The sequence below is a fragment of the Meleagris gallopavo genome, chromosome 1 (assembly GCF_905368555.1).
Source record: "Meleagris gallopavo chromosome 1, MGAL_WU_HG_1.1, whole genome shotgun sequence".
In the NCBI taxonomy this organism is placed as follows: Eukaryota; Metazoa; Chordata; class Aves; order Galliformes; family Phasianidae; genus Meleagris; species Meleagris gallopavo.
In genome coordinates, this window is record NC_139404.1 from 186,512,318 (window position 1) to 186,534,988 (window position 22,671).

General features: G+C 42.1%; 1 protein-coding gene across 2 annotated transcripts in view; it reads left to right on the plus strand.

Annotated features, from left to right (window-relative positions):
- Positions 1-4,912: 4,912 nt before the first annotated feature.
- Positions 4,913-22,671, plus strand: part of ME3 (malic enzyme 3) — a 114,127-nt gene continuing 96,368 nt past the window's right edge. Inside the window, exons 1-2 of one of the 2 annotated variants that reach the window (XM_085216414.1) lie at positions 4,913-5,049; positions 5,254-5,451. In XM_085216414.1, coding sequence (XP_085072540.1) covers positions 5,263-5,451 — 189 coding nt within the window. In that variant the 5' untranslated portion in view covers positions 4,913-5,049; positions 5,254-5,262. The other variant, XM_085216413.1, reaches the window with a different exon arrangement.

The window sequence follows — 22,671 nt, forward strand, 5'->3', positions numbered from 1 at the left end:
TCTGCCTTGAATAAATGTTTATCTAGAATGCATGTACTTTACTATAAACATTACTATACTAAGCATTACACTACAGATACTCTCTATATATGTGCATCTTTATATATGTTTTATTTAGCAACATGAACAAGAATACTAAAGCAGATGAAGATATTGTTCCTTATATATGAGGAGCTCACCATAACTGTCTGTTGTCCATTGGGTTCCAGAATCTTCTACTACACTTACTTTTTCTTGCCACTGTTTGTATTAGAGAAAGGTCTTGATCAAATTCACAGCCCTATTGTGGGAAGCCTTCCTGTGTCATAGTGAATTTAAATGAAAAGTCTGCATGAATAGCTAGCATACAGTCTCTGCAAAATGGAACAAACCAGCTGCACAATGCCAAGAATTGTCAAGGCATGTGGTTTGGAAAAAAATTCAATGTAAGTTTATAGCTGCAGCTCAATTCATTTCCTGAGAGGAAAGATAATGCTGTAGAAGAATAGATGCTATACGGTCCCTCTCTATATGGCAGAGCTTCATCTGTTAGGAAGTTTATTTCATTGGCATTCTTGTTGATGTCAAACTGCTCAATGCAAGGCTGCAGCACAAAGAAATGTCTTAAATTACTGGGGGAATAAATTAGCACTGATAACATGCTTTGAAAATTCAATTGCATTCTATAGCAAAAAGCAAGTCCCTAAGTGTTTATAGAATCCCATTCCACAGACTATTGTTTCCTTCCTGCTGCTGAAAAATAGCTTAAATAAAATCCTACAAGTTTAATGCTGAATACGTGTGTGTTTCATTGCTTTTAGAGCTTTTCTGTAGCTTTTTTTTTTTTTTTTAGTTTCTTAACCAAGAATTTAACCCTCGCTTCAATCAAATTTGCATTCAGGAGAGGCTTCATGTTATACAAAGTGCATTCATGTGCATCTGCCAGTGAGCACTGCGTATCTGTGGAAATAAAGCATCTAAATCACATTCAAGCTTTGTTTTGCCATGCCAGGTAAATTTTGGAAATGCAGTGTATGTGATCATTTCTCACCGAGATAAAAAAGCAGTTTGAAGGTTGCTGTCAACCAATGGGAGGTAAAAATGAGAAGTTTCTTGGCAAGTGTCTGCATGGCAGTGGAGAGATGATGGCTGCAGAGAAAGGCTTATCTTTACTTTTGTAAAGAAACAGTATATCCCTATTGCATGAGGTGTATAAGCTAAAAATATAAAACGAAAGAAATAAGTGAGAGGGTCCATACAGTAGCAAGAGACAAAAGCCTATATGTATGTATATTCTGGTTTCCTATGGCATGTGTGTCTACTATAAACATACAAAATGCTGTGAGCTTGCTAAAAATAACTTTTCTAAAACCCCTGTCCTATCCCCTCAGTGGCCAGCAGTGGGATACCCTATTGGCAGCTATTTCTGTAGTCCATTTAGAAACGAGACACCAAGACACAGCCCTGCTTCCCTCCCCATCTCGTGCTTTCTGCTAGCCAGCTGTGAGTATGGGGATGCCCATCTTTGCCATCTGACCTGCTGTGTAGCCCAGAGCAAGTGATGTCTCCATTTCCCTGCCTACATTTGTCCCTCTTGCACATAAACTGTATTGATAGCGTACTGTATAAGGCTCTGACATGTCTCCAGGCACTCTTCAAGTCAAGATAATAATTCTATCAATTCAGGAACAAGAAAATGTCTCTTCTGACAGTTCACACACAGCTTTATGGTTTTGTCATGACCCTCAATCCAGCACTGGTGGGCAGAAGATAGATGTACAAAGCCCAGGTTTATGTGGCAGATCTGTCCCAAGGATATAGTGGAAGCTGAGCCACAAGAGAGAGGCTGAGTGAATTGCTCAGGCATTTTTTTGTCCAACAACCTTCAGTGCAAGACACGAAGGCTCTTTATTTTGTTGTGCTTTTGAACAGTATTAGGCAGGAGCTGATTTATTTTGAGTAAAAATCTGCAATCCTTTCCATCATAGTGAGTTCATTCCGTTAAGCTCACTGTATGCTAGTTTATGGGCAGTTCTCTGCCCATGCTCATATAACAAGCTATAGCTCCCTAATTCTAAGAAGGCACCTTAAGTAACGTGAAGAAGCAGAATAAAATTCCTCTGGCGATCAGAAAACTGGAGCCCATCCTGATGACGTGCCCCACTTACCTTCCCTCACTCCGGTCCAATGTCAGGAAATGAGATCTCCCACAGTCATTTTGAATCAGCCCAAAGCTGTCAGACTGCCCAGCAGCCCACGGCGTGGGAAAGACCTTTCCATGTTTTGTTTTCTCCTCTTACAGCTTCCCTGTCCTTTATCAAGCAAGCACGGACCATACATTTATTTTCCCTATTGGTGTCTGCCTCCTGGGGTACTGCTGTGCTTTCACACCTTGACTTTAATAGCTATTAGTTGTCTATTTCTCCTCTGATACAAAATTAAGTAGTGTCTACCAGAAGGTTTAGAGGACTGGGACACTACATGGTTCGTAGATACAGAAATAAGCAATGCCCTGCCCTATTCCAAAACCAAGAGGTATTATTTCATCAGTATTTACTGCAGATGAATAAATGTAGGCAATCTGTTCTGGAAAAGAGCCAATAAAAATGATTCCTATTTGGGCCATTCGAAAATTTTAGACCATTTCAGATGAAACTTCGAGTTTTTTTGTTTTTGTGTTTTTTGTTTTTTTTTAAAGAATGCATTGTATGTCAATCAAACACAAAAGGAAATTCACACTGTAGAAGATTCTTAAAAAATCTCATTTCGATAAATCACTTTCTTATAACTGATTTTTTTTAAATCAAAACTGACTATTTTGAAAATTGCACTGAAAAATTGGACTATTCCTATGGAAATTGAAATGTTCTGTTACAACACTCACCGTCCTCAGTAAAAACGCGCAATTGTAAAAAAAAAAGTTCTTTTCACAAGATCGTATTTGGTGCTTTTATAGCTTTCTGTGTTTCCAGCAGGTTGGAAACGGAGTTCACTGCAGGTCTGAAATCCTTGCACATTATTTATTCCATCCAGTTGCAGTCTCAGAACAAGAGAACTTACCCAGCCCTGAAATTCTCTTTCCCTCTCCATTCTCTGTAGCTTGTTTGGAAATCTGTCTCTGTATCAGTCGGTGAATTAAAGAGGCAGCAACAAAGTCCACGCATCACCTCCAGCTCTTTTCATAATGCCGTCATTCATGGTGGGTTTGACTCCTGACAGTTAATGATGCAAGAGCAAATGAACCAGGTTAAACAGACTCACTGGTGCTCTTTCTGGAGTTCATAGCAGGGCTGATGAGCACACGGACCACAAACAGACCTTCTGCGGGTAGTATAAACCAGTTTGTGGTAACATTTAGACATTTACAAAGTTCTGTCCTTCTCTTGGAGATTTTGAACACAAAATGGTGGGCTGTTTTTTCCAGGAAGAGGCACACTGTATTTCACAAAACAGTTGAAGTGTGTTGGTTTTCTTTTCTTCGAAATGTTATTAGTGATGTATTTTTTTCCTAGAAAGTGCTAGATTGTAGAATTTGGCTGGAAGAGCTCTTCTAGATTCTCCAAGGCACAGCAAATCCATTTTCTCTGAGCCTGAGGGCAGATGCCTATCATTGTTCTCAGTCTGGCACCTTCTCCTCCTTCTCAGTAGCCCACTTCTGCAAATCGTTCAGGGCAGTTTCTCCTCTTTGTTATCCTTGCTCACTACGATAGTCTCAAGATGTAAGAGATATAGCATTATAGACTCTTCTACAAGCAGCACTGTTTGCTACACACACACCCACAACTACTACAAAGATATTGCAAAATTTATTGCAAATCTGTAGCAGGACGGGGGATGACTTTCTAGGATTTGGGTTGGCTAAGACCTGTGTGGTGCTGTGCTGGCTGTTACGAGTAGAAAAGCTTCAAAGAACTGGTGAGACACTGACTTTGCTTTCATCAAAATTGTTCCTCATGATTTCAGATTATCACAGCAATGTCTAATTTATAGCTGTGCAAATAATGATAATAATAATAGTGGCAAATTCCATCTTGTGTTCCTAGATCAAGAATCTAGCCTCAGTGATGCACATATTTAGGTCAAGAGCTAAAGGCCTCATGCTGTGCCAGGGGAGGTTCGGGTTGGATATTAGGAAAAATTTCTTCTCAGAAAGAGTGGAGAGGCATTGGCACAGCCCAGGTAGGTGGTAGAGTCACCATATCTGGAGATGTTCAAGAACCGTGGAGATGTGGCACTGAGGGACGTGGTCAGCAGGCATGCTGGGGATGGATTGATGGTTGTACCAGATGGTCTTAGTGGCTTTTTTCCACTATTAACAGTTCTATGATTCTGTAAACACAAATGGAAAGAGAATTTGGAGCATTAGCCTCCACCTAAAGCCAGCCTGAGATTCCCGAGAAGGCCACAAGTATGGGATAGCATCTACACGAAGACGGATTGAGCAGTAGTGATTATGAGACTACCATTTTAAAAGATAAAAGAACTCATTTTTTGGAAGAGCTGACACAGTTAACTGTCTCCTTCATTTCTCCCTGTCTTAGCTACTAAGAACCATTTTTATCTTCTGCTTTTTCCTGTGTTTTTGATGCTTCTGCCAACACAGTGATGCCTGGATGTTTCAGGAATGCCCATAGGGGAGGTTCTGAGAGCTGAAATAGGTTTGGGTATCTCAGCTCCTGGGATAAGATGGGTGCTAAAAAGGGAGCTAAAAGGGAGCGAGGTTTCACATTATGGGTCTGGGTTTTTTCTTATGATGCTCTTTATTAAGACTAATGGAGAATATGCAAATCCAAAAGGAGAGAGAACTTCATTCTTCAGCTTGATGTGGGTGAGAGGTCCGTGAACTCCTCAGAAAACGCTGTTCTCACGGCTCCAGCAAAGGCCTCACTTGCAGGTACTTGGCAGGCAGCATCTGGGAAGAACGTCAGAGAAACGAACGTGTGGGACGATGATGTCTTTCCACGCGTGCATTTTCGGGACCGGCCGTCCCCCGTCCTCAGGCAGCCGGTGGAGGCGGGGCCCAGGCGGGCACCCCCATTCCTCCCCCGCCGGCGGCTGAGCCCTTAACAGGTAACGGAGGAGGGGCGGCCGCCGCGGGGTCGGGCCGGGATCTGCTTCCTGGGTTTTCTTTCGCTTCAGCGGGGGCATCGCGGGGATCGGGGACCGCCGCGGCCGGGCCGGGCTGGGCCGGGCTGGGCCGGGCCGGGCGTGGGGCCCGCCCTGTGGCCGCGCCCTCGCTCCCCGTGCCTTCTGACGCCGCGTCCCCGTCCGCAGGTCCGAGCCATGGGGCCGCTGTGCGGCGGGACTGCGGGGCGGCTGCTGCGGGCGGCCGGGGCCGGCAAGAGGCTGCTGCTGCTCGGCGCAGTGCGGGGCAGCGGTAGCCCGGCGGGAGGGAGTCTGACTGTCCGCCGCGAGGCCTTGGCCGTCAAAAAGCGAGGCTACGACATCACCAGGAACCCCCACCTCAACAAGGTAGGTGCCGTTTCACACCGCCCTGTACACGCTGGGTGATGGCGGCGGGATGCCCCCAGTGTCAGCCTGTGATGTGAGGTTTTGGGTAGGGAACGGCTGGTGTCTGGAGAGGGGCAGCTGGGGTTGAGGGAAAGACTGCTCCAAGAGGACGGTGGGCATGGAACAGCCTGCCCAGGGCAGTGGGCACGGCCCCGAGCTGCCGGAGCTCAAGAGGTTTGGACAGCTCTATCAGATGTAGGGGTGGATTTTGGGTGGTCCTGCACGGAGCCGTTGGATGGGTTCAGTGGTGTTTGTGGGTCCTTTCCAACTTGAGATACTCCATGTGATGTGCTGGTGGCTATTTGTAGGGATGTCACTGTGGGCTGTTGGCAGAAGGCTTGTGTAGTGGATGCCCTGACCCATCCATATTTCCATCTGTGTCCATCCCCAGTGCCCAGCCCTTGGGAAATGCTCAGGACCTCTCTCTCGCAGTGTGTCAAACTGGACAGTGCTCAAGGCGAGTTGCAAGTGTTTGCCTCCTGGTTTGGTGTTGACTTTGTCCTTCGTAGCTGATTACCTCGCTTCCATCCACCCACTGCTGCTGTGGTGGTGGTAGTGCTGGAAGAGCTTGGGTTGGCCAGAGATGCCTTCAGCATGTGTTCCAGTCACCCAGTGAACAAAGGGAGAAAAGGTCAGAAGAGAGCACTTCTCCTAAAAACCCAGTACCAGCCTAGTGTATTTCAGTATTTCAAATCTGCAGCTAGTAAGCATGGTGTTAATAGTTGATGAGGCTGTGACTACTGATCTACCTCCTGTGTCATTCTCTGGGCTGTAGGCTGGATTACAACTTCTATTTTGTGTAGTTGGCATCTCCAAAGGCCATTGCAGCATTCCCAGAGGACAGAGGTGCACAATGACACAGGATTTTATTGAATATGGAGCTACTTTATAGGCAGTCTGTTTGAATCATTAGACAATAAATGTCTGCAAGGCTGAAGAGAAGAGGAATTGCCGACTGACTCTTAACGCTGATGAATTATTGTTGCTTACATGGTTTGGAGAGCTATTTCTTCAGCATTTGCCTTGTTTTCTTCATCATACAATGGTAGTTGGAGAATAACATAGCTAATGTTTCTAGTGACATTATATGTAACAGCTTGAACTGAAACATGGACACTTTGACTATTTCTCAATATAATAAAATGATAACATATAACTATGGGGATCTGTCACATTTCTTAAATTGATCTCACTTCCAAGGAAGGACATTCCAAAAAAATCGCCCATTTTGTGCCTTTCGAAAGCATTCATCCCATCACTGAAAGGCAGTATTTAACTGGAATTTTGGTCTATGTGGAAGAAGGAAAGAAAACTACTTCTGTTGGAGGTAAAATAAATTCTGGTGTGCTCTGTTTCTCTCACCTGGATGTTTGCTGTTAATGTTTTTTTCTTGTGTCAGTACAGGCCACACAGTCATCAATATGTCATCTTCAGAGCATTCTAGTGAGAAGGAATAAAGCTGACATCTATGGTAAGAGATACGGACAGAGAGATGGTGCCCCTATGTAACTAGTCATTACAGTAAACGTCCAGGTGCTCTTCCCAAACTTTTCCAAACAGGCTTCTCTTTGCTGTTCTTAACAGTTCAATAATAACAGTTTAATAAGGAATTAGCTGTGTTCAGCTGAAGTGGGATACTTCAACCAGTCTATATGCGGTCGAGGTATGATTGATGGCCATTTGTTCTGCCTTGCTGCTGTGCTTTAAGACAGAATTAGGGACCTTGATAGGTTTTCAGCTGTTGTGATCCCATCTCATAGCAATTAGTGATTACATCTCTAGTTGCTGGGGGTCATTGCTATTTGCCTGAAATGGACCTTGCTTTTAACTAAGTTTTCATCTGATCAAAGGCTGCTCTGTAGGGGATAGTCCTCACATCTCCCTCAGAACCTCTGAAAATGTTTTTTGGAGGAAGACTCTGGGTAGCATGTATTCTGCTGCTCTATTCAATGCACTGGCTGCTCTATGGCTTCTGTGTGACGCTTAAAGAGTCAGTCTAGAGCTATGAAATATGTGGCAGTTTATTCAACAAAGTTGACTGAATCCCTCCAGCAGAACCACAGATGGATTAACAGTGTGAGGTTGTTGACTCAAGTCTTTCGTTGACTGCTATGTCAAAGCTGCTTTTGTTTAGACGTTGAAGTCACTGCTGTGAGGTCCTCTCAGGTACCCTCAATACTAGTAAAAGGAAGCTGTCTTCTGAGAAGCTCCTCTGTTTTCCAAATCTACCTGAGAAGGAAAAAGGAAAAACTGCTGATGGACATAAGTTTGCAGTTATTTCCCTTTTTTTGCTCATTGTTTACTCTGTAGTTAGTTGGGTTTGTGATGTAAGAAATACAAGCACTATAGTAAGCAGAGATAGCAAATGACTTTCTCCTGTTCTTGAATTATTTGGCCAGTCTGTGCATTCTGCATAAGATCTTTCTTAACTAGGATGCTCTGGGGAAAATTTAGAGGACAAAATTGACTTTCAGTTAATGCATGGCTGGGTTCCATCTCTGGGACTTGGTTCAATTATCAGTTATGTCTCAGACTTTCTTTGCAGTACTGGGAAGGTCATATGCAAGGAAGTCATGTAGCTTAAATCACATGGCAGTAGGAAGATCCTGGGAAGACAGAAGCATCTATGCTTCCTCTGTGCTGATGAACATATTGCAAGTTTCTGTATAACTCCAATACAGCTCTTCCTTGTGTTTTGGACTATTACAGCCCATGTGATCCAAGAGCAGGTCTTGGGAATTCTCGGTGCTCTTCTCAGGGTGATTGTGGTCCTAAAAGGAAATTGCAGTTGTTCTCAGCTGACAAAACAGCCACAGAAATAACAGAAGGAAGAGCTTGTCACAGGTTTTAATCAAGTGTCTCATAAAGTAGTTCCTTTCCTGCCTTTGAATGCTGCAAAATTGGAAATGCTAAACATTTTTTAAAATGTCAGCCACAGAGAACTGGTGGGACCACGCTGTGGGGATCCAAGTGCATGTTGGTTCCAGAGGATTTACTGAAAGTTTTGGCCATGTCTAGGTACGAGACCTGCTGCCAGGGCAGCATTGTGACCCATTGGGACACAAGCCTGTCTACAGCACTGAGGAGAGTTACCTTAGCACTCAGTTCCTAAGAGGAAAGACGAGACACATCTTATCCACTTTGTATTTTTTTATGCACTATGCACTATGGAAAGTATCATAATGAATTGTCGAAACAGAATTACCAGTCTGCAGCTGTAAGAATGAAACTTTCTGAAGAATTGCTGTGGGCTTCTGCAGCAACTTTGAAATCTACTGTAGCACACATCATTGAGATGCAGCTTGGTTTGTCCTGCAGCTTTGTGGGGATCAGAATTACATAAATCAAGGGTTCTTTGAACGTGGTGTCAGTAATTTGCCATTGCAGCTGAGACAAGATGATACAGCCTTGCACGTGGATGAAATCAACCTAAAATTAGCTGGATTAGTGAAATGATTGCATTTAGACAAAATTAGCAACTGGTACAAGGGCAGTGCATCTGAAATGCCTGTTGGCTAGGTCAAATCAAGGCAGATTCTTCCTTCAAATCATAGAATCATAGAATGACCAAGGCTGGAAAAGACCTAAAAGATCATCCAGTCCAACCGTAAATTATTACATCTTTTCTGTAAACCCAGATAGTTATATCCTCACAACTAAAGTTTCCTGTTGACTGACTAGCAGTCTCAGTAGACATTTACCCACTGTGGATTTTGAGTGGCTGTGTGACTCCCGGCATTTGTTGGCTTCCCATGTGCTCATGTTTTACAGTGTAAGTGTGTGAGATGGGCAGAGTTTAGAGACAGTCCTCTTATTTTTTTTCAGGAATCTGTACTTTAGCAAAGTTTAGAGGAGACCAAACGTTAATCGTTGTTGTTTTGGTTGTGGTCTTCTTGTTTGTGGTTGGGTTTCTGTTTGGTTTATGGGTTTTATTTGCTGTGGGTTCTTAAATACACTGAAGACACACTTGGCCTAGAGAGTCCCCACACAGAAAATAATGAAGGAGGGAGGGTGCAGGGGAAGATATCCTACTTACCTGTGCTATTTACTCACATAATCACATGATAGTTGAGGTTGGAAGGGACCTCTGGGTCCGTCTGGCCCAACCCCAGCTCAAGCAGGTGATCTGCAGCACATTGCTCATGTTTAATGTGTGGCTTCAAATAAGTAGATTCAGGACATTGTCTCATTTCCAGACCTGTCACTGTCCGTGCTTACAAAATAGAGATGACATAAAATGTTTCAAGATCTATAGATGAAATATGCTAAGAAAAAGTAAAAGCATTACTGTAATGTAATGGACTTATCTTCCAAGTACTGTCCATCCTAAATAAAATCGTAAGAGATGAACTCCACTGCAAAGTCATTGTCTTGGACCTGACATGGCCCAAAGCTGCTGGAGTTCAAGGAGCATTTGGACAACACTCTTAATAGTTTGGATTTTGGGTGGTCCTGTGTGGAGCCAGGAGTTGGACTCAGTAATTCTTGCACGTCCTTTCCAGTTTGGGATTGTGAGATAATAGCCTGGTCATCAAATCAAGCTCAGAGTAAGTCTGTTGGTGCTCCCAATATTGGCACCAGCATGCAAAAGTCCCTTTGCTTCCCCAGCTTGGAGCCCAGCCCCTCTTACTATTGCAGCACCAGGCAGTCATCTGCCTTCTTGTTCCCCTGCATCATCTCCTGCCAACAGTTGCTCTCTTCTTTGGGATCCTGTCAGTGCTTTGAGAGTGAGCTAATGTGGAAAAGCTTGGAAGAGCAGAAGAAGCTTAATGCTGCTGAGATGAGTGGAGTGCCTCTGCCTGTTTGTTTATGGAATCACAACCCTCCAAACATCAGTGCAGTGCCTTTAGTGCCTGTAAATGTCATGAAGGGCTTGTAAGTGTCTCTCAGGCAGATTTTATACGTGCAGGGTTTATGCTTGTGACCACTGTAAGACACTAACAGGAATAAAATGTGACTTGGACCGAAGTACTTGTTTTCTGAGCAGTTTGTATCATAAAAAATGCCTTTAAAATTGCCTTTACATTGTGGAATTTTGTGAGTTTGGCAGCTGCCTATGCTGCTTTCCTTCTATCTTACGGTTTCTGTAAGAGAAGCCTTAATTCTTAACACCACGTATGTTTTGGTGTAAGGGCAGACCAAGGCTGCCCGTAGCTCTTGTTTCATTGGGCGGACTGGGCTTTTTTTGACACTTGGATAAGAATTACACGTAACTAATGAACTCTTCAGTCAATACTGTGAAAATTGATCTTGGTGCATTTAAAATAGATCCAGGGCTGAATATTACAGCTCGTTCAGCATTCCCATTTATTACATCCAGTGAAACACATGGCAAACCTCCAGCTGATTTCTTTGGATACTGAAGGTAAGAGTAAGTTCGTTACGTGTGGGCATGGTCCTGTAAGCATTCCTCACTTCACTGCCTCCAAGCCTTGCCCTGCATGAGTAGCAGGACGCTATATGAGTTGGGTTCTAACAGAGATGTATTTCAGCATCTTTGTAGTGTTTTCTGGCAGAGGATGACCTGGAGCAAATTCAAATTGGCTTGATTTTGAATAAATGGAACATAAACTGAATTTGTCTTTGGCTTCTCTAGTGGCCACCTCCAGAGGTACACTCATCCTGCTGTTACCAGTGTTAATTCAGAGCTGAAAAGGAAAGTTGAGGTCTTCACAGAAGGAAAAAAACAACCCAGCACTTTATCAGAATCAAGAAATGGAAACTGATCAGCAACTTCATTGCTTTGATTTGAAGCCTGCTGGCATGAGGTCCCTGGCATGCGTGCCCAGGGTCTGAACTATTGGGTCTCAGTGCTCTTGTCTCCTCTTGTAGGGAGTTGGACTCTGATCTTTATGGGCTTCTTCCACCTCAGGATGTTCTGTGAAGTGTTTCCTAGCGGGTGGGACCTCAATACCTGAAAGACCTACAGAATAATGTCACCTTTCTTGTAGAGTTCTGCCTTAGTAAGAGGAGCAGTGAATTGTAATTTCTCTATTTTTAGGTATCATGTTGATAGAGTTTTATATAAAAATAACTGTGCTTTGCCTCAGCTTTGTCACTTGAATTATACTGAAATTGGTGAGGGTCAAAAGTGGCTTTTTTTTAGGCTTGTGGTGGACTTAGATAGGAAAGATCATTTAATACATTCACAAAATGACCTGAGTTGCATAGTTTGACCTTTAATCTACTCTGTCTAGTTACATATACTTTGCTTCTGTTCTATTTCCTCTGCTGACACAATCAGGCACAGCCCACAATTTCTATAAATGAGCTTGTGTGCAGCATGCCATGGGATGTAAGAATTACAGAAGGTACTGCATATTTTGAAATTTAGAGTGCAATACATGGGATTCAACACAATAAAAATAGTTTTTCATATTCATGCACGGCAGTAATATTTTTGTCATATTCTATTTATCTCTTTACACTCTACTCCTCGCATCCGTAAATAATTCTTAGGTCTCTGCTGAACCTTGAAGTAACCAATTAGTTTTCCCTTTAATAAGAAAATAAACTGGAACATAAGTAATGTTGCCATTCAGTAGGCACACCTTGCTGAGAGTCTGGTGCCCCAATACTATTCCACAGTTAGGACTTATGCCTGAGAACATTTGGGCTCCATACATCTGTCTGAAAGCCCAGCCTGAGCCTAGTGTGAGTGATGGTAACTGACAAAACCAAGATTTGGTCCTTGAACTTGTAACAAACCACTGCTCTCCGTTGATACCCTATTGACACTGCTTTGTGTTACTTCGCTGGTTTCAATTCACTTCAAGAGAACGAAGAAACAAATGGCTATTTTAATTACCCTGGGGGTAATTTTTTGAGTCATGGAATCATAGAATCACTGAGGTTGGAAAAGACCTCCAAGATCATCCAGTCCAACTGTCCACCTACCACCACTGTTTCCCACTGAACCATGTCTTTCAGTGCAACATGAGCATGCTTTTGATTTTTTATCTCCTCTTTGAGGCCCGGACACTTGCTGTCTCTCTCCCCAGACAACATGACATTTTGATGAATGACTTAGATATTTTCAGCTTAATAATATTTTTTCTTTTATTTTCTAACTGGCAAAGCTCTTTATAGTTCTGCAGCTACCATACACAAAGCTTGGCTGTAAACTAAGCAGACTTGGTTCTGACAAAGAAAATAACACCAACACCAAAGTTTTCTATAAATCAGACCTTTCTACTTTGCTTCCCTTTGCAGCTCTTGTTTCAACATGTTGAGAAGGGGTTGATGTTCTATGGAACTGACACAGATTTTCAGTGAGTTTCTGTATTCTGTATAAAAGGTCAGCATTTTTTTTCTGTGTCCAGTTTATGAAGTGATAAGTCTGTTTTGTAATATGTCCGTATGGATTAACTCTGCTCTGCCTCATAAAGCATGCAGTTAGGGCTGTACTGTGTTTTGCAACAGAGGAAGAAGTTGGTTATTTCACATACAGCAGTGTTCTGGACAAGGCATCTTGAACTTTAACTCTTTGCTTGGCAAATGGATTTGTCATTTCCCTGAGCGGGAAGCTCATTACGGAAGCTATTAAGCTCTGTTTAATCTTCATTTCTAGGGTTTGATGTTTGATTACCTGCACGTAATCTTAACTATGGTTAGCTGCAAATGAAATGTACAAAATCTTGTCATTTTTGAAAGTATCTGCTTTATTAGGGCTTCTGTTTTCAGGGTGGTCTAAGCAAGGGCAGGGGCTGGAGGGAGGGGCGTGATTGTCAGTAGGCCAACTGATTTAGATGGAGGGGAGAAGAATGTGAACAAAGGGATTTTGATGTTCATAGCCCCTCTTTTAGCAGTTTTTTCATATCCCCCAACCAGATCAGATACGTTGGTTCAAGATAAAGACAAAAAACCTCAACCAAACAATAAAAAAAAACACTTTTTTTCTGGGGGTTTCATACCCTAGAGGTAACTAGATGTGTTCATGTTGCCATTTGTGTCTATAGCTAATTGCTGACACAAAACCACGTCTTCTCTAAATTGGATCTTCATATCACAGTCGTTGGAGGGACAAGGGCCCCTTCTTTTCCTTTTCATGAAGGTGTCTAAACCTGGCCAGAAAATGAGCCAAATGACAAGTTGCTAGCTACAGTACTAAGTCTGAATCCTGTGAAAAGCTAAATATAATCTAAAATGGGTCTTTTCCATGATGGTGGGCCTCTTCATGTTCAGCATTGTCTTCCTGCACATGAAAGAGAAGGAGAAATCCAACTGAGTTCCCTATGGGAGAAGAGCCTTTTCCCTGGTGCCATGCACAGATGGGCAGCACTCAGGGCCCTTACTGTAACTGAGTAGGTGCCAGCCAGCTGACTGGTAGGTGCCAGCCCTGATTTGGTCTTTTTTTTTCTCTTTTTTCATTCCCTATAGGAATGAATTCAGCAGAGTTGTAGTACAGTTGTAGTACAGTTGCTGGAGAATTGCTTTTGACATTGGAAAATCAGCAAACACTTTACATTGGTTGCCTCAGAGGTCATAAGGAAGATGAGCTTGGACAGATGAAGCAAAGATAAAGAGTATCACAAAGTGAAATCTCCAACTACGAGAAATACTCATAGTTCCACCAGAACTTTGGCAGTTTTGGTGGTTTCTGGGTGAGAGATGGGGTTTTTGCATAAGGACCTGAAAATGTATGAAATGATCAGGACATGAAAAAGAATTGAAAATTCTTCCCTCTGCCTCTAGCGGACAGCTTGGCGTGTTGGGTGAAAGCGGTGGGAAGCAATGAATGGGAGATCAACCATGTGTTCCACATGGATGTGTCTAGAGAAGTCTTCCAAAGCAGAAGTTAGTGCTGATCCCAGTCTGATTGCTTGCTTTCTGCAGAGTCTGCTACTTTATACTCACTGGGGATTTTGTTGACATTGGCATCTTGCACACTTCTCAAGTACACCATGTTCAAACACAAACTCGGTTGCTCAAAGAATAATAAAAGTGGTGGGAGTATTTTCTGCCTTTAAGTTTGGAGCATTTTCAGTGCATGTACCAGTGGGACTTGTTTTTCATTTCACATGTGCAACCCTTAAGTTTGATACACTGCCTGGGTTGTGATGTGCAGTGGTATTTATTAGAGGGAGATGTGTGTGACATGCCTTTCACTTCGTGTGCTGATGCCAGCAGCTTTTACAAGCTTATATCCAGGGAAAAAATGTTTGGTATGGCACAGAGGTCTCCCTAAACACTGCTGTTTGGCTTTCAAAAGGCTGTGTAGGCTTAACCCACTGGGGGGCTTTCCACTGGTTTGTCAGCTTTGCATCCAGCCTTGCTAAAATTGAGGAATGGGAGATTATTTGGTCACGGAAGGATGAGATTAAAGATGGTGTGGTGTGAAATTCCACTTTGTGATACTCTTTATCTTTGCTTCATCTGTCCAAGGTCATCTTCCTTTTGAGCTCTGGGGCAACCAACATGAAGTGTTTTGTTGACTTTCCAATGCCAAAAGCAATTCTCCAGCTTGCAGGCAAGGAATGCCAGACTTCTTCTCAAGAGGTGCTGCACAAAAAACAAGTGCACTAAGTGAGACAGTATGGAGAGCTCGAGTTTGCCCTACAGAGTCCTTGTAGCATCTCCATAAAACTTACCAAGTGCCTTTGAATTACGACCTTCCAAATGTCCATTGGTCAAGGGTAACTGGAATTTTGAAATCAGAATGAATGCATGGCTGATATTGGAGCTGGGCTGCACTCCCTAAAGGCAAGTAGGTGTTTTGAGTTTAATGTCTTATAACTTCAAATACAGTTAACTAAATCATTTGTCATATAAATAGAAAAGAAGCGATGCAGAGGTGCTGGAAAGGAGCAGCTAGAGTCTGGCTGCTGCTGGAAAATACCTCTGGTGTGTTGGCCACTTATTAAGAGCTAATTGCATTTTAAAGATAAGCCTTAATGGATTTGGCAGTGAGAGTGCAACTGTAATCAGATCTCGTTGTTTTGTACCAGTGCCTTTCAGGTCGCTGTGCAAGGTCAAATGTCCCATTGACTGGTAGCTGTACTACTCTGCTTGCAGGAGAGTAACTGGCATTTGGTGGAGTTGCAAAATGAAGCCAAATATAAAAAGTATATGAGAATCCAGGAGTTTCACTACCTGCAAAGCTGAAAACCCTTGTAGCATTTATTAGGATTTCAAGCAGGGAAAAAGGGATATTAATCTTGTTTGACTTACAGGACCGTAATATTTGCACTGCAATTTGTAATGCAGAGCAAATTGTTCAAGCAGTGTTTCCTGAGGAATAGCAAATTCAGTAAAGTGGGTGCTTTTAATCTTTTATTTTTATCACAGGAGTAAAGCAGTTCACAGGACCCTGATATTCAAGTGTTGGTGAAGGGAAGAAGAGCAGTGAGTGTGGTTACAAACTGAAGAAGCAAGGAGTAGTTGAAGCCTTTCATGTCTTTCTCAGAGTCTTTGTTTGGTATCATTGTTATTTAATCTCTGAGCTGTGCCACTGGATCGTGTGTGCTTGTGGGAGGCATAAAGCTCAGTCTTGTTGATAAGTCAGTCACTTGGTCAGTCCTCTGCAGGTTTTCATTTTCCTAGTGTTACCAGACTGCACTGAGGTCTGAGCTGATTGCAGTGAATGCTGATCTGGGGCCCAAATCAGATCAACCTAGAGTCCTGTGAGCTCCTGCTCTTTCACCTTCTTGGTAATTTTGGGATCTCAATAATTTTGTTTACATGTACATATTGAAATGCTGAACTTCCTTGGGTCCAGAATGTACTGCCCTATCAAATACATGCCAAAGTCTCCATGTTTTTCATCCTTCTGAAGATTTGGAAATTGGTGCAGGCTTCAGGTCAATGCAGACGTGTGGTTTAATTTGATGGCAGGTGGATAGTGATGTTGGCTGCCACAGCAGTTTGATTGCTCATATCTCAGAGTGTCCCAAGAGGCTTTTTCACAGCAAACTTCTGGTAGCTCATTACTGCATGGCAGTGGGTAGCTAACTGGGGGAGGTGGGATGGAGGATCAGGAAACCAGCCAGGGCCCCCTGTGGGTTTTGACTGCAGTAAGGGTGTTTTCTGAAACTAAGGGATATAAGTTGGACGCTGTTTCAAATACCAGTTTATGGGAATGAATAGAACAAATTGTACCTTTTACAATCTTTGCTTTCTTCAGAGTTGAAATGTTGGATATAGAGATGTGTGTTTCCATGCATGAATATCACCCCTTCATGTGTAATGGATGCTGATGTGTCTTTCATAAATTGGCCCCCATATCCCAAAGATCTGATCAGCTGCACTCTGATTTGTATTGGTACAAACTGTCTCATAATTATTTTTTTTCACTTTTCTTTTCTGCTCTCCCTGCTGCATCAGAAATGCAGAGCAGAAGACTAGAGTTACTCAGGCTCCATCAGTGATAAGTAGTAGTTCTTCCATACAATAACTTGCTTACTTTAGCATACAAGTACTAAAAGTTTGTGGCTGAGAATAACATTTAAATCTCTCTTCTTTTGTTTATGCAGGCTACACACTGAGAGCTCTATCACAGTGACTGAGAGGGAAGGACAGGACTTCATTCTTCAGTGCAAACCAACCCCCCCCCCCAAAAGGGCTGCAAAGAATTGAAATCGATCTGAAGAAAAGCTATTAATAATTCTTTTCATATAACCTTACCCTGAGGCAGTTGAGCTTCTAAGGCTGATCCTTAAGAATGTCACAGATGTAGTGACACCATCTCAATGCAGGCGATATTAGCACTTACCAGTGCTGGCTTCACATTCAGAGCAGGTTGAAAGATCTCCTATTTGCAACGCCATTCATTTCTCAGAGCATTATGTGTGCACTGTGGTGATAGGTACTGTGCAAACACAAAAGGGAGACGTCAGACACCTTTCTGAGACACTTTAAATTTACTGTAAAATGTATAATTTGATATGCTGGAAAGCAATATCTAAAATATTCTGTATACCAAGAGCTTACATTCTCCTATCAAGAGTTTGTGTTACTTCGCAAGGTTCTTATGTTTGCAAGCAGGGTTTCTCTGAGAGATGAAGTATCCCCTTAGTGAGACCTATGTGCTGAGCCTGTGCTTGGCTTGCTGTGCCCTTGCAAGTTTCTGCAGCACACTTCTGCTGCTGCTGGGCTGTGCATGTGAGGAGGGTCTGACTTGAGTAGCTTTTGAGATATAACTTGCATCTGGAAACGATGGAGCTGATTCACATGTGCACTATGGCCACATCTGGTATTGCCAGGCATCTTGCATCTGCTTTGCACATAATCTGTGCATATGCAGAGTTACTGATCATCTTCTGGATGCATTGGATTTTACATCCACTCACAGATTAACCTGGCATGAAGACTGTAGCTCTGAAGCAGCTTTTGGATGTTCCTGGGGCAATGGGCAAAGCTCATACGTTTTTATCCCCTAGAGAAATATCTAGGTGGAAATGATGAATGTGCCTTGAGATGCTGGTTTGTAGGAGAGTAGATCTGAATTTCATCCTTTAGAGAGCAAATCTATTTGTTTGGTAATACACAAATGCCAGGTGAAAAAACAAGGTAATAGAATTTTTAAAGATATTATTGCTCCATAAATTAAAAAACATTGCTATTATGTAGAAACATCACTTACATCAATAATTTTCTGTATGTTAAGCCTGAAGTGGAAATGGTGCTTTTTCACTCCAGGTCAATTCCTTCACCATTCATCCTGCAGAGCCAGTTGGTCAGCAGCCATATCACAGCCCTTCTTATCTCTGCCAGCAGTGATCTCAACCATAGCATGTTAAAGCACATGTTACATACCTACTGCTGTGTCCCATACCTCCCATCAAACAGACAACATTTTATAAAATGAAATGCATTTTGTCAACTATTTCCCAAAAGTAAAGTACAAAACAAGCTGCTGGCAAGCAGATGTTCAGCTCAATAAAATTAAAAAATATTCCTAGAACTTGTATATCTTTTTTTTTAATTAATCTGCTTAGTTAATCACTTATAATTTCTGTCTTTATTCTGGGACAATTTAAAACCTCCAGTCACATCGTGTATATTACAAACCTACATACATTTGAGGTAATTACTTTGTCTGCATTACTAGTGTAATAATTCAAGGATAATAAGGTAAGGTGCTCATGCTTTAAGCTAGTGAGACAGAGAGCTCAGTGTTGTGTGCTCTTCCTGCTGCTTAACCGTCTTACTGGGCAGATGCTGCAGCCAGTGATTTCTTAGAAATCAAGAGATTATTGGCCTCATTTTCCTCTCATTTTATTTAATGACACCTTCCAGCAGTTGTCTAGGACTAGATCCAAAGCAGACTGAATTTGATGGGAAACAAATGAGAAATTGCAGCCTTTTGCTGTAAAGTGTTCAGAGTTGTTGTCTTACTGGCTTCATAACATTTAAGAAAGTGCTTTGCTGAAGTAGGGCATATGTTTTTGATTTAGTATCCCTCTGCTGTAAGACTGTATATTTCAGTGTCTTCTGGCCAAAGTCTATCTGAGAAGTGGCAGTACAGGAGCACAGCTGGGCTGTAAAGTGAAGGTGATGCACTTCTGCTCTGCATTCAGAGGGAAGAGAAAAATAAAACAACGATAACATTGCAGTATCGTTTAGTACCAGACAGAAGAAAAACAACTGTAAAAACTAACTAAACTTGTAGAATGAGGTTCAGACAACTTACAGTGTCTCAAGTTGATATTTGCTTTACTGAATAAATAACTGAAAAAACTGAAAAAAAAATTAACTGAAAAAAGACTAAAATAATAAATAGTCTATAAAGTGACAACAGTCTTTTTACGTGTTAAAGCTTTTAAGTGCTATAAATTTACTCTCAGATTTGCAGTGTTGATGTGGATTTTTTTTTTCATTGATTCACTTTCTTCTTTTAATTCAAAAGCATAATTAGATGAAAGAAAAGACATAAGTAAGGCATGAGACATTATGACTGATCCTTGTCAATCTCATCCTGCATTCTCTAATGCTAGCATAAGAGTTTGAGCTGTCCTTCCCACCGTTGATGTAACTGAATTTGATTGAGGTATGATTGATTAAGGAGACACGTTGAGGGTGTTTGGAGCTGGGGTCTACCCCAAAAAATGAAACTCAGACCTTTCTCCCTCCTGTGGATGCACAGTAACCCAGACATAGATGTTAGGTTTTGATTCATCTTGTCTTGGTACAAAACTTAATATTCTGATACGTTTGCCATTTTGGTTTCTACTTGTCTTTGCCCAGCTCCATTGCTCCTCGGTTTGGGAAGTTGGGGAAACCAATCCAAATGTAGCAGTAAGAAGGAACATGGTAAGTGTTGTCTGCAAAATAACACAAGGAATGTAAACCCTGCAGCTATGGCAGACTCTGTTTTCAAGATGCAAGGCCATTCAAAAGCAGAAAGACTGTGCAGTCCTTGACAAAAAAAGTGTTGAGATCAGCAACATTGTGTAATTGTTTTTTGATCCTTCTGGAATTTAGATGCAGTACTTAGAGTCAGGAACTGGGGTATAGGAAGGTGTATTCCTGAGAGTGTGTTCAGAATGACATGCAGGGCCCACAAATTCTTCTGAGATCTGGGGCGAGAATTCACTGGTGGAGAGATCTATGAATAATATGAATGTGGATGACCTGGTTTGTGTGTAAATCCTCAAGGATTTTCTATGAGGAAAAATAAGCTCAGAATGTTTGCTTCATGCTGTGTCTTATGCTCTTATAAGACAAATGTAGTTTCCAAATTGGTGGCTTCTGGAGGAAAAAGTAATTTTTAATTCAAGTTATTCAGGTAAACTTGGAGTTTGCAGAGCTGCTTCCTTCCACTGGGGGAAACACAAGCACCAGGGCAACTTGCATGTAGATGTTTTTATAGAGTACTGAATAAATGGGATGGAGGGGTAACTGATTCTATAATCTTGCACTTAATAGAAAGCTATTTTAAAACCATTTGCACTGGTGCACTGTAACTCATCGCAACGTTGTAATCTGCAATAAGATTTTGAAAAGTACAAATTATATTTCTCCAACGGGATTTGGACAGTTTTACTATAACTTGGGTACTCATCAAAGTAGAACTTCACATGATATTTCTCTGAAACTGTTTTGTTTCATAAGCAAGCACATGAGTGTGCCTAGACGATGATTTCTGGCAGATTCTGGCCTCTTTATGCTGAGTCCTAATTCACCCCTGCTGTTCTCTGAAATTAAAACCTTCTGATTCTCTTGCAGGAAGAGGTGTTCCTATTGCCATCTGCAAAACATCAGCATCTTCTGCATCTTGCTAAAATTCTTCTGGCCTCTCTGTACTCATGATTTTTAAAGAACATTCAAAGGCAAATTCTTATCTTCCATCAAACCTAGAGGTTAAGAAACGGAATATGTCTTGTCATATAAGCAATCCATTCAGCAGGCGTCGGTTCATTTATGGTTTGTTATCAGCCATTAATCCATGTTCTTTTTATGGTATTCTGCTGCAGGGAAAACGATGTTTGTCCATTTGTGTATTAGCCCATCACTTCATGCACCTCTATGTACAAACATCTCTGTAAAGCAATAGCTCAGCTTTCAAAGGCTGAGTTTTCAAACAGTACGTTCTGGATGTGTTTGCACATTTTCTTTTAGCGCTCTCCTTTTACAAATGTTGAATGTAGATCACGAGTGGAAAGGCTTAGGGAAATGCATTCATAGCTTTAAGCCTGAATATACCTTCTGTGTGTAATTTGGAGTACTTCTGAGAAATCCAAAATATTTCATGTCCTCAGTACAACCTTGTTTTGAATACGAGATGCTTGTCAGAAAAGGATTTGAAGATAACAGTAAGATAAGGAGGTGGGAATTTAAAATCTCTGTCTTCTAATAAAACAAAAAGAGTAATACCAAAAGCAATTTGGTGTAGTGCCTGTATTTATACTGTACTTGAGCTGGCTTTAAGCACTCCTAGGACCTGGTTCTCTCTGTTCACTTATTCTGGTAAACAGCCCAACTTCAGATTATTCGTGAAATTCCAATGTCCTTGAGCAGATCCTTTTGGGGAGAAACACATGTTGCCTTGTCTGTAGGCATTAAGTGTGTGTCTCTGGGAAAATAGTTGAGAGAAAAGCATCTGAACCTCACAGGGACCTGCTGCCCCACAGCAGATTGGCATGTAAGAGTTTACTGTGAAGCTCTGACTGTATTTGGTAGCTTTCTGCAGTCACAGCAGCCTGATCACCCTGGAAACCCTCCCTATAGGGCTTTAGGGGATAAACCTTCCCCAGGGGCTTTAGGACAGTCAGTAAAGCAAGCCTTGAACCTAGCTTTATGGCAGCACTTAGAAAAGTATTTCAGTTTCTGAAATCTTTATTTCATAACATTTTTATTCCAGTGAGTTTACTGCTATACATCTTTAAACCAAATGGAACCTCTCAGAATGATGAAAAGCTATGCTGATGCTGTACATTGGAGATGGGAGTGAACTCTGCCTAGTTTTCAGGTATAAAATACCCTGTAGCAGCAGTGCAGCACACTTTGTTGGCTCAAAGATGCCCCATTCATTCTGTGTCAACAGCCTTCTGCAGCAAATTCATCCAGGTATCTTGTGCCATTTCTGAAGTCAGGGTGAGGATCATTCTCTTACACTTTACTGATATACTGCAGGAGAGCAAAGGTAGAATGAATACACCTGGTCTTGCTCAGGACTCTAGTGTTAAAGTAACTATTTTGTAATAAGTTATTCTTTATAAGTAATACGTGAGAATATAATTGTTTGGATGAATGCTTGCAAAAATGCATGAAGCTGGCCCACACGAGCCTAATGAGGAACAAGGCCAAATGCAAGCTGTTACACAAGGGTTGGGGCAATCCCAGATATGTGTACAGAGTGGGAGAAGTACTCACTGACAGCAGCTCTGCAGAAAAAGACCTAGGAGTCCTGATAGAAAAAAGTTCAATGCAAGCTAGCAGTGCTCACCCACGGCCTGGAAGGCCAACAGTATCCTGGTCTGCATTAACAGAGGGGTGCAGCAGTGCAAGGGAGGGGATTGTCCCTCTCTCCTGTGCCTTCATGAGGCCCCATATGGAGTACTTCATCCAGATCTGAAGCTCCAGTACAGGAAGGATGTGGAGCTGTTGGAGAAAGTCCAGAGGAGAGCTTTGAAGATGATCAGAAAGATGGAGCACTTCTGTGAAGAAAGATTGAAGGAGTTGGGATTGTTTAGATTGGAGAAGGCTCTGGGGATACCTCACTGCAGCTTTCCAGTACGTAAA